This window comes from Rhinatrema bivittatum, chromosome 1 (genome assembly GCF_901001135.1).
Source record: "Rhinatrema bivittatum chromosome 1, aRhiBiv1.1, whole genome shotgun sequence".
NCBI lineage: Eukaryota > Metazoa > Chordata > Amphibia > Gymnophiona > Rhinatrematidae > Rhinatrema > Rhinatrema bivittatum.
In genome coordinates this window covers 252,814,149-252,826,605 of record NC_042615.1, presented here as the reverse complement: position 1 = coordinate 252,826,605, position 12,457 = coordinate 252,814,149, and the positions used below count along the sequence as shown (strand labels likewise).

General features: G+C 42.4%; 1 protein-coding gene across 4 annotated transcripts in view; it reads right to left on the bottom strand.

The window, feature by feature from the left end:
- CHL1 (cell adhesion molecule L1 like) overlaps positions 1-12,457 on the bottom strand; it is a 244,933-nt gene that overhangs the window by 120,800 nt on the left and 111,676 nt on the right. For all 4 annotated transcript variants that reach the window (XM_029593458.1, XM_029593467.1, XM_029593449.1 and 1 more), the window contains one exon: positions 11,698-11,809. In XM_029593458.1, the coding sequence (XP_029449318.1) occupies positions 11,698-11,809 (112 nt within the window). The remainder of the gene's footprint in view (positions 1-11,697; positions 11,810-12,457) is intronic.

Below are 12,457 nucleotides of genomic sequence, written 5' to 3'. Positions count from 1 at the left end.
GTAATTAAATCAATCAGATACCTGTAGTGCTCCGGGATTTTGTTCCCTATTACTTTCATTGACATCACTGGATTTTGGGAAATAGAGGCGAATGATTAGAATTGGATGCAGAACTTGATCTAGAGCAGTTTTGTTGAAAGGAGCTCCTGCCTGCATACCTATATGACAGCTCTTCTTCTGCTGGAACATGCACTGTTGATGAAAGAACCACTAAATGTCAGCTCCGTGTCTCCCTGTGTTGAGTGATGTTAATAGTGATGAAGCAGACAAGATGTTTGCCTCTATCGGCTATGCAAGCGTTTGTGGCTTGGCAGCAAACACATCTTTGGCACTTTGAGGAGGCGAGATCTAAGCAATGGCTTACAGCTCTGATATGTTGGTAAGGACTTTCAGGGGAATAAGTAATAGAATGAAGACCCAAATACCCAGGTGTTAAGCAGAGGCATCTGTAAGGGTAGATGAGAGAAGGACAGAGAGTAAAAGACAGAGTTGCAGGCCTAGCTACATGCATGCCAGTGTTTGGGTGTGAGATTGAGTGTAGTGGGCTAGGCTCTGGGAGGACATGGTATTTAGCCTGCATAAAAAGACACATGCTGGGATGAATTTTAAAAACTTTACACATGTAAAAATGATCATATATGTGCATAAGTAGCAGGTACTCACATATTTTATAAACATCAAAAATAAGCACCACCATATACGCATGTAAAAAAAGGGGCAGTATAGGACGTTCCCAGGCGGGGCAAATATTTACGTGAGTAAGTTGCTATTATAAAAGACACACGTAAATATGGCAACTTATGTAATTTTATATCTGTTAATTATTTTGCTTAAGTGATATCAAATATGTTTATTGTGCACTATTGATTGGACATTGAAGCGATAGTTCTTGTTTCTTGTAAACCGGGGTGATATGTATTTTATACAGGAACCTCCGGTATATAAACCCTATAAATAAATAAATAAATAAATGACCAGGAGGATCTCGATGACCTAAAGAAGAACTGGGCGAACTAGTGGAGTAATAGGTAAAACTGGTAATTTAATTGATGAGTGCCTGTTTTAAAATATGCTGACTTACACGTGCAAATTAGAATTTAGTTTACACAAGTAAGTCTTACTTTATTTTTGTGCATAAAGGGCCTGATTTTCAAAAGCATTTACATGCGTAAAACTGGTTTTTACACATGTAAATGCATGTTATCCGTGTAAGTGGGCTTTTTAAATTTTCTATATTATATGCCATTGCTTTGTCCATAGATTTTATTCCCGTAAGTTCAATTTACTTGAATAAATGGCTTTTGAAAATTACTACAAAAGTAGTTTCATTTACACATGTAAATCCTTTTGAAAATTACCCCCAAAATATACATGTGTATATTTTTAAAAATAGGTAGAAAAAGTGCATGTTCAATATGTTAAAATACTTGCTTTCCATGCATTGCATGTATTGTGCATAAGTATACATACGCGCATAAAGTTGAATTTTAAAAGCCCGGTGCACGTCAAAGCTGGGAGATATATGAGCATGTCTGGCCGGTGCGCGCCACGCAGATTTTAAAAGGCGCCCATGTATACACGTATCTTCCGGTACGCACACAAGTGAGAGAGCCTAAAAAGGGGAGGCGCTTGGGCATGGTCTGGGCAGGGAGAGGGCGGGACATGGGCATTCTAGGACTTTAACATGAAATTTGTGCCTATGTATTTATGCGCACAAGCTCGCCAGGACCCCCTGCCGTGTAACTGTACTACTGCTATGGATGGTGTGTAAGTAAGAAAATGAAAAAAACTATGCTAGTCAGCAGAGTTTGAAGTATTGGGGCTAACAGGGGGAACGGCAGGCTAATTAACTAGGAGGGGGGGGGAGGGGGTTTGGAAGACCTATCCCTTAATTGGGAGAACTGGGAACAAACTGGGAAAATTAGTAATGGCGGCACACGTCCCTTATAAAATTCCCCACTTAGGCGGTAGAGGCGGCATTTGCACACACATGCGCGCATCCATACAAAACAGTGCGCACATGCATGCACGCGTATATGCGCATGGTATAAAACGGCCGCGTCCTTTTGGTGCGAGCTGGCATACGCGAGTACATGTGCGTGCGCACAGCTGTTTAACAGCTACCATCATATGTTGCAGGGTAGAGAGATGTGTATTTTATAATACGTGTGTATGTGATACACACGGGTTATAAAAAAAAACTATCGTAAATCTACACACAGCCATATATGTGCATATATGTCGCCGTGCGCAGTTGTTTGAACGTTATCCTCATAGGGGCGGATTTTCAGAGCCCTGCTCGCGTAAATCCGCCCAAAACCGGGCGGATTTACGCGAGCAGGGCCCTGCGCGCCGGTAAGCCTATTTTACATAGGCCTACCGGCGCGCGCAGAGCCCCGGGACTCGCGTAAGTCCCGGGGTTTTCGGAGGGGGCGTGTCGGGGGGCGGGCCCGAACCGCGCGGCATTTTCGGGGCGTGTCGGGAGCGTTCCGGGGGCGGGCCCGGGGGCGTGGCTACGGCCCGGGGTGGCCCGGGGGCGTGGCCGCGCCCTCCGGACCCGCCCCCAGGTCGCGTCCCGGCGCGCAGGAGGCCCGCTGACGCGCGGGGATTTACGCCTCCCTCCGGGAGGCGTAAATCCCCCGACAAAGGTAAGGGGGGGGGTTTAGACAGGGCCGGGCGGGTGGGTTAGGTAGGGGAAGGGAGGGGAAGGTGAGGGGAGGGCAAAGGAAAGTTTCCTCCGAGGCCGCTCCGATTTCGGAGCGGCCTTGGAGGGAACGGGGGTAGGCTGCGCAGCTCGGCGCGCGCCGGCTATACAAAATCGATAGCCTTGCGCGCGCCGATCCAGGTTTTTAGCAGATACGCGCGGCTCCACGCGTATCTGCTAAAATCCAGCGTACTTTTGTTTGCGCCTGGAGCGCAAACAAAAGTAGGCTATTCGCGCTCCTTTTAAAATCCGCCCCATAGATTATAAATTTAAAATAAACTTTTATAAAAATATTTTTAAAACTTTTAAACTTTATACAAATTTGAAAAATAAATGTGGAAAGGGATGGGGAAAAGCTAGGGAGTAAACAATTTACATAAATTAAAAGGGTCCAGGAACCTCTTGAGGCAAGGTTCTGATAGGACGAGTGAGGGGGGGTTTTTGGTGGTCTTCTTATGCCTACCAGTTGAAGATTGGCCATGAAGCCTTCTTGAACCTGGATGAGGCCCTCCGCTTGCCTCCCAAACTCAGCTCGCAGCTCATCTTCTCGCATCCCTTGGACTGCTTCCCATACTGCTGCTAGAGACTGGCTCTCTATGTTAGGAGTTGGAGATCCAGCTACTGAGCCTGCCTCTGCAGCCATGGGGTGCAGGCCTGAATCCAGGGGAAGCTACCCAATGAGTTGTTCGCCTCTCTCACCCAGCAATGGCTGGAGACCCTCAGGACCAGCATCTTAGAGGTCCCTGGGCAGAAAGGGAAGGAGGCCCTACAGGGGAGCAGAGAACTGCTGCCTGAGCAGACAGAGGCCCGAGCCGCCAGTTGAGCTTGTTTGTCCTTGCTGTGCTGTTGCTGGGGCCGGTAGTAGTGGTGGCTGCTAGTCTCTAGCAGGTGGCACAGCTGCTGCTCCAGCAGGAAGGGCCAGGTGCTCCTCCTCCTTTTCCTCTGCAGAGCTGGTGGTCTCTGTGAACAGAGACAAAAGTGTGTATAAATCCATCTGCTGATGTGCTCAGTAGTGTGATGTGCAGCAGCATAAAAACGTATAGGCCGATGCAAAACCATGTGCTCAGGCTAGCGCACAGGTTAACTCGTGGTTGGACGTGCATTTTGGATGCACAACCATAGCCACTTATGCAATAAGGGGGATCAGCGCGTCTAACACGCACGTCCAAACCAGTGCACAGCTAATAGCGCTCAACACATGTAAATGCCATGCTGATGAGGATAATAGCTATTACCCCCTAATGTAAAAAAAAAAAAGTGCACCTGACACGCACATTTTTACCCTTAAAAAATGAATGCCAGCCTTGGAGCTGGTGTTAAGACTTGAGGAGCCCCAAACGTTAACAGACAAGCAGAAAATACTACTTTTCTGTAGTTCCTCCAACTTGTGGCAATATTAAATCAAAGGAACTGAACAAAGGAGTAACATAAAAAAAAAATATAAAAAAAAAGTCTTGCTGGCGGTCAGGTTAGGAAAACAGATGCTCAATTAACAAGCGTCCATTTTCCTAACCCGTACCCAGCCACTTCTCCTGGGTGCCCGATGCCATTGATGAGCTAGGGATGCACAATTTATCCCTAGCACATCCTTTTTAGAGCGGCGGCTAATTCCCTATTGCATTGAGGTGATTGTGCATCCAGTTTGGACGCATGTTTTTACTGCATCGGTATTGCATTGGCCTGCTAGAGTGCATTCCATTTATGGGCGAGGTGGAGACATTGGCATGTGATCCTATCTGAGGGACACCCATCTGCTACATGGGGTTGCAAGACCATATGGAGATTCCCTGAGATATTTTAGCTTCTGTACAGCAGACTTTTATAGCACTAGTTTAGTTTAGTTTATTTAATTGATAAATTACTGTTTCATATACTAGTAAAACAAACCAATATGCAAAACAAACTTAAAAGCTAACAAAACAAAATAAAATACAATCGAAAAGTAGTAAATAAAAATAATATAGTAATACATAAGGAAAACTTAAAAGTACAAAAATATTAACATGATAAATATTGAATTTGACAAACATAAAATAAATGAAACTATTAAGAGAGTATACATGATAAAAGGTAAATAAGTCGGTCAATCATAATACAACAATTACAAAATTATAAGTTAATTTAACAAAAGACTGTACTAATATATAATTCTTGCTCGTTATAGAAGCAGGATAATTTAAGTAAATTATGTCAGTTGGAAGGATAGAACTATGAAAAAAGAAAAGCTTTCAGAGCTTTCCTAAATGTTAAATACTTTTTTTTCAAGTTGCAAGGCTAAAGGCAAAGAATTCCAAATGCTTAGAGTAAGATAAGAGAAACTGGCTTCTCCTGTTTCAAGCCCGCTCTCCCTAGGCGATGGCATGGTCAATAGCACATGTTGGGAGGAATGAAGTATGCAATTAGGAAAGTATGGTTGGTTTGATGAAATTGGCAACTTCTGATGGAGTACCCAATTTAAAAGCTTTACAAGTTAAACATGCAATTTTGAAAACAATATGTGCCAGCAATAGTAACCAGTGGAGCTCTTGAAGAGGAATCATGTGATCATATTTTTTTCTGAATATTAATTTACCTGCTATGTCTTGCATGACTCGTAATCTTCTGATTTGAGTAGAGAGACCATGAAAAAGAACATTACAATAATTGGCTAAGTATGAGCAAATGAGTGAGAGTCTTGAAGTCATTCTGACCAAAAAAAGATCTTAATCATCAAATGAAATAAAGAAAAAAATGTCTTCAATGAATGAGAAAGATGAATTGCGAAATTTAAGGAAGACTCTAAATGGACTCCTAAGGTGGTGAAGACCTTTTTTACTCGAAAGGACTTCCATCCATCACTGAAATTGCCCGATAATTACTAAGGAGATCAGGATTAGCATGTTTTTTTCCATGTATTTGACAACTAATCTTTTGAGGTAGACAGCCATGCTCCAAGCTTGAATTAATAATGTTTAATAAAGGAAGAAAAAGATTAAGGATTAGATTTATGATAAGATATAATGGCAGGAGATTGTAGGTCAAAGAAGATGCATGTATTGCTTATGAATTAATTGTAGACTAGCCTGTGTAACTTTATTTAATGCTGAAAGTTTGCTCTTAGAAATATTAGGGTCCTCTGGAGATGATGGCAGAAAAAGTGTCTTAATACTTAGGGCTGAAGTTGAATCTGACATTAATTCTGATTTAACAGAGTTGCTTTTAGAATCAAATGTTTAGATAACTTAATTTCTGTTGATATGACAGAAAAAAAAATACTAGCTTTAGATTTCAGATCAGAAATTTGGGAAACAATATTAATTTTTCAGGTTGATTTGTAGCTTTTTCAAGTATTTTGGTATAATAATTTCTTGTGGCTTTCTAGATGGCGCCTAGCTTGCGATAAGGGCTCGGAAGTAGCTCCAGTATCTGGATGGTATGTGTTAGATTGTTTCTTAGATTCCAACCTGTCAATGGCCATGATGCAGCCACAAGTCAATGGGACCTTGACATTCATTGATAAGGGTATTAGGAAAACAACGTTCTAATACCCTATTACTGTTACAGTAGGCCTATGAGTGCATTAAAAGTAATGATTCATGACAGGGCAGTCCACGAGGCTGGGGTTTTAGAAGGAAGAAATTAATGTGCATGAGGGTGTTTTGCACCTAATAGCAGAGATAGGGTATAGTTGGCTGGCAGGGCAGTACTGGGGCCTGTGATGGATACAGGAAATAGATAGACCATGTGACATCTCCTTGAAAGGGCATTTAGGGAACTTACCTCTGATCTCCTCTTGCCTGCCATGTAGCTGGTCTAGCCATTCCCCGTCCTTTAGGGCATAGCTCCTGTTACTGTCGCTATGAGGTCTTCAATCTATATAGAGAATTAGGAATAAAATCTTAATTCAAAGTTGTTGTTTCTGTGACTTCTTCATTACTATCTTTTATCTTTTTCCCCTGTAAACCCTTGATCCTATGGTATCTTGGCTCTTTGCTGATCCTTTGTGCATCAATATATGCTGTTAGGCTTTTGCCCTCCCCCCTCCTCTATTCTCACCCTCTACCCCTCTCCCACCCCATCCCCTACACCATCTTACTAGATACTTACTCCGCAGGGTAGGAAATTTGACGATTAAAAGATACTTTCAGGCTCCTCCAAGCCTGAAAAGCCTGTTGCAGGACCTGGTTCATCCTGTGGATCTCCCGGATGGGGAAGAACAGGTGCTCCATCTTCACCTTCAGGAACTCCAGCCTAGCCATGTCCCTGCGACTCCCTGGTGGTAAAATTTTGTTGCCTTGCTGGGGAGGCCATCTTGGAATGAACCCGCCCCAGAATACCAGAAGTGTGAGCGCACCCATATTAAAAGATACATGCGTGTGACACTTCTCGTATGTTTGGACTATAACTTACACACCTGTGTTGAGGAATGGAGACATATATTTTAGAATATGCGCATCCATATCCGCACAGATTATAAAATACTATAGTAAATCTGCAAAGACCCCAATAAACGCGTATATGCGAGTATACAGAATGGTTTGAAAGTTGTCCTCTAATTTTTGAGATGAAAATTCACATAAATATAGGTGCCTAAAACTTAGAGCCACTAAGCTGCAATATTTTTCACGGGAGGGGTCCCACTATCATGTGTGTGTGTGTGTGGGAGGGGGGGTTGTGTGTCACCACAATAGTGGGACCCCTTCCCCCAAAACGTATCACAGCTGTATGACACATTTTTTTTCTCATGGACAAACACCACGGGACAAAAGAACACAACTGGCGGCCCTTTAACACAATGGTGGCCCCATCCTCAAGGGACCCCCATCGCCTTAAAGAGTCACTGGTCCAAAAATCAAAATGTCATGGCCACATGTAGAGGTTGAGCGGGGGATCAGTGCTGACCCCTGTCTGAAACCAGGGCTGCCAATCGGCGCGGCCTCAACTCCACCAAAATGTTAAAAGTAAAAAAAAGGGCATTGCCACAATGGTCCCAACCCCCCTTCCCCTTCCCCAAAACAGAAAAGTCAAATTGGCCCCGGCATCCAATCCTAATACCCCCCCACCCAGCCAAGTGACATTCTGATTCCAATCCCCCCACCCTCCAGGTGACAGCAATGGCCTCCCGATTCTAAAAAAAAAAAAAAAGTCCTAAACCCCACCCTATTCTCCCTTCCCACCGTCCCCCCCAGAAAGGAAAAAAAGTGGTGTCCCAGACCCCACCCCCCTTTCCACCTCCCACAGCTCCTCATACCTAAAAATGGATCTCACGTCAGGGCTGGGTGCACCTTCGCACCCCACCTGATCTTGCCACAGTCACATGGCTGGGGTAGGGGGTAGGGGCAGGGACATTATTTTTGTTTTTCCTCTCTGGAGGAAGGGTGGGAAGTGGGGAGGTGGGGCCTGGGACCTTATTTTTTTTGTTTTTTCACAATCGTTAGGGAAGCCATTACTGTCACTTGGGGGATGGGGGGGGGGCATTGCTGTCACTTGGGGTGGGAGTATTGCTTTTACTTGGGGTGGGGGATTGAGATTGGGATGACATTTGGGGGGTGGGGGGTCAGGATGTCACTTGGGGGACACTTGGGGGTTGGGGTATTGGCATTAGGGGCAAGGGCCACATTTAAATTTTGTGCTTTGGGGAGGGGAGAAGGAGGGCTAAGGCCATCACTGCACAGTACTTTTTATATTTTTAACATTTTGGGGATTCGGGGTTGCCTTGACTGATAGCCCTGAGTTGAGAGGGGGGCCAGAAATGATCTTTGCTCAACCTCCCCATTTGCCACAATTTTTTTTCCTGCCACTTTAAATGTGTGGCAGGAGCCTTGGGACCTGCGTTAGGGTTCTGGGCCTCCTGCCGCACATTTAACGCATTTCAAATGCCTTAGCCATGATAAAATATTTACATCGAATTGACTAGTAATGGCCTTCTTTGCATTCATCTGCATTATTCATGCATGCAAATCACATGCAAAGAAGGTCATTGTAATAGGAGAGGGAACCTGAGTGGAGAGACGCAAAATATTGTGGATATCATGTGATGTCACCGTGATCGTGCTCTTATCATGGCAATACCATGAGATATATGCGATATAACGCGCGTTAGAGAACTAACGCAACTTAATGCATGTTCCAGTAGGTTTTCTGCCTAGACAAGAGTCATGTGCTCTAACATTTAGGAAAAGACTAAAAACTTTTCTTTTCAAAAAAGCATTTCCAAGCCTTGAATAAAACGCACTCAGCAACACAAACTCCTATGTAACACCTGGACTCAAATAAGAATCCTCCCATCACAAACTTCTCACTATTACCTTTTGAGTTTTATCATATCATCACCATTCACTACAATGTCATATTTATTCTCTTATTTATATTATCGCTCATATTTATGTACCGTCACATTCTCTCAAATAGGCTTATTTACCTACTCTGATACACTATCACTTGAATTGTATTAAATGTAAATATTGCATTGTTTAACCTCTCTCCCCTCTTCCAGTTCCAAGTTTATTTTCCCTGTTTCATTGTAACTTTCTCACACCTTTCAATTGATTCTCTGTATTTAAAGTTCAAATTTTTATTGGAAATTTGTATTACGTTACGCTATATTTTGCACACATTGTTATTTGTAAACCGGGTTGATGTGATCCCTATCATGAAACTCGGTATATACAAAAATAATAAATAAATAAATAAATAAATAGTTCTGAAAATCAGTGCTCTGCTTCTTTTTGTTCTCCGTCCTAACTTCACCCCTATAACCTCCCACTTATAACGATCCTGAAAAACCGGGAGCCTAAATTTAGAAAGTGAACTCTAGTAGATTTTCAGAAGGGCCATTTGGGAACCTAACTCTAAAGTTAGGAACCTAAAACCTTTGAAAATTGGCTCCTTAGTGTTCAACAAAGCAGGAGGTGGTAAACGCTTCTCTTCTTCATGCTTTGCTTTTGGGGGGGTGGAGAGTCGGGCAGTTTGGCCACATGTTTTTAACAAGTAGAGGATGGCAGAAGAGGGATCAGTGACTCTTGGCCTGACAATTTTTAAGATAATGAAGGGGTTATGAGGGGGGCCGCTTGGCCTGTGCTATAACTTTTAAAGAACTTGAGGATGGGGGTTCATTTGGCCTGTGCTAAAATGTAAAATATATTGGGGTGAGGGAGGATATCGGGAATTGGTCCTTGCTGGGCATTTCTTTTTTAATGTTCAGTAAATAAACAGCAAAATAACCATATAATTTTATCTATGTAACTTTAGCCAAATATATTCAGCAGAACAATTATACAGATAAGCTCTGCTGAATATTTGCCTAATTTTATCTGGGGAGCATTAATCCGATAACTTCTCCACTCACCGGCTTACTGAATATTGACCTCGATACACACATACTATGAAAATTCATGTTCAGTTTCCCATTCTCCAGTACATTATAGGAGCAAATTTCACTATCCCACCTAGGTGCAAAGTTTTCAGTAGTTTTTTACCGCAGACCTGCTTGCAAATTTTGAAACAAAATATGCATAATTTTTCTCTTGAAATTTTACTTAGGTAGTTTCCTGTTGACTTTGCACTTTCTTCTTTTTCTGAAGGAAGAAGAAAGAGGGAGAAAGCAGATGGGCAGATTTGAAAACTGTATTCTGTCTGTGTACTTTCCTCCCCTGATCAAAATGCTCCATGAATGCTCCTTTTTAATGTGGTTAAATGTGCACACTGTGAACCCCTTGCAGCCTTTTTAACTGTTCTGTGGATTGAAACTTTCGGAAAGGCTATTTTATTTGCAGAAATCATTATTTACCTAAATATTGACCTCAGAATCGGGACCAGAAACTGACAAACAAGATACTATTTCCCAGTGAACATATCTTGGGAACACAGTAACAAATACAGGGAAGGGAATATGAAAAGGTATGTAATAATAACATTCTCTGCTAAATATAATGGAACAAAAGAAAGATGCAGGAACATAAATCTTGCCATATTGGGTCAGACTAAAGGTCCATCAAGCTCAGTATCCTGTTTCCAACAGTGGCCATGGCCAATCCACATTACATTTATCTGACAGGATCCCAAGAGGTAAATAGATTCCATGGCTAAGCAGTGGATTTCTGCAACTCCACCATTAGTAATGGAGTGGACTAATCTAAGGGCTGATGCAATAAAAAGCGTAGAAAGCGGGCGCTGAAAAGTCAGATTGCTGAGCGACTGTATTGCATTGGCCCCCTAGTGGGTAACACAGTAGGCGGGAAACCAGGATTCACATCCCACTACCTCTTCTTATGACGCTGGGCAAGTCACTTCACCCTCCTTTGTCACAGGTACAAACTTAGATTATAAACCCACTGGGGACAGGGAAATACCTACAGTACCAAAATATAATCCAATTTGAAGTGCCTGAAAAGCAGAATATAAATAGAATAATGGTTTATGGTCTTTTCCTCCAGGAACTTGTCAAAACTTTTGTTCACTACATCCCCTGGCAACTTTTCCCAGAGTTTAATTATGCATTGAGGTAAAAAATAAAAAATCTCTTATTAATGTTTAATGTATCATCTTGTAACTTCAATGTGTGAAAGAGTTAACAACTGATTAAAGTTTATCTGTTCCACGCCACTCATTATTTTATAGATCTTTATCATATCAGCCATCTCTTCTTCCGGCTGAAAAATGGTAACCAATTTATTCTTTCCTCATAGAGAATCGTTCTAGTCTCTTTAGCATTTTGGTTGCCCTTTTCTGTTCCTTTTCTAATTCAGCTATTATCTTTTTTGAGATGTGGTGACCTGAACTGCACACAATACTCAAGATAAGGTCGCACCATGGAGCGATACAGAGGCATTAAGATATTCTGTTTTATTCTCCATTCCTTTCCTATTAATCCTTGGCATTCTATTTGCTTTTTTGGCGGCTGCTGCTGCTGCACACTGAGCAGCATAGCATGAAGAGAACCCAAAATGTGCTTTCCCCTTTATTCTTCAACCACCATAATTACAGGATTATTAAAGTTTTCACTTGTGACATACAGTGCCTCAGCAATGCACTCCATCACCAGGTCTTCACCTCGGAGGATTACCCTGGACGTGTTCCTGCCAGTTGGTATAAGCAGCTTTGGGCGTCTTTCATTGACAGAATTATCTACAAAATAACAGAAAGCTCAGATTGTTAGCATTAAACAATTACTAGCTGAATTTCTTGCACTGTATGAGTTCTATAGTATTTTAGGAAAACACTGTTGCTTGGCCTTTGCTAATACAAAATTATATCATGCACATTTCTTACATTTACATATTTTTAAGTCCTCAGAAATGAAAACCTCATATATTTGTAAAGATGGTGCAATCTTACAGGGGGGTAATTTTCTAACTGCCTGCACTTTTTACCTATGCACTTTGCACCAGCTTTCAAAGCAAAGGTGTGCATCTACTTTCAATTTGAAAATTATCCTGGGAAAACCAACCATGCGCATATGTACTTGCAAATTTATGTTGACAATCCTTTCCCAAGGAAGAAAAAAAACGACACATGCTTTAAAACAAAACTCTCAGAAATATGCGCTCAAGTGCAAGCCCTTCCCCAACCATGTCCCTGGGATCGCCTCTTCACACCGAGGGAGAAGCTAGGCATGTAGCGGCACTGTGTACGCAGGTTTACCTGCACAGAAGGAGGGTGGGTTTCTTCTACAAGTCTGAGTTCTGATTGGGGATTGCCTCATCAGCTGTCAGTGAAGGGCCAATCAGTGGAATGCATTTATGAATACATAAGTGCCGGGAGCTATCAGGGCTA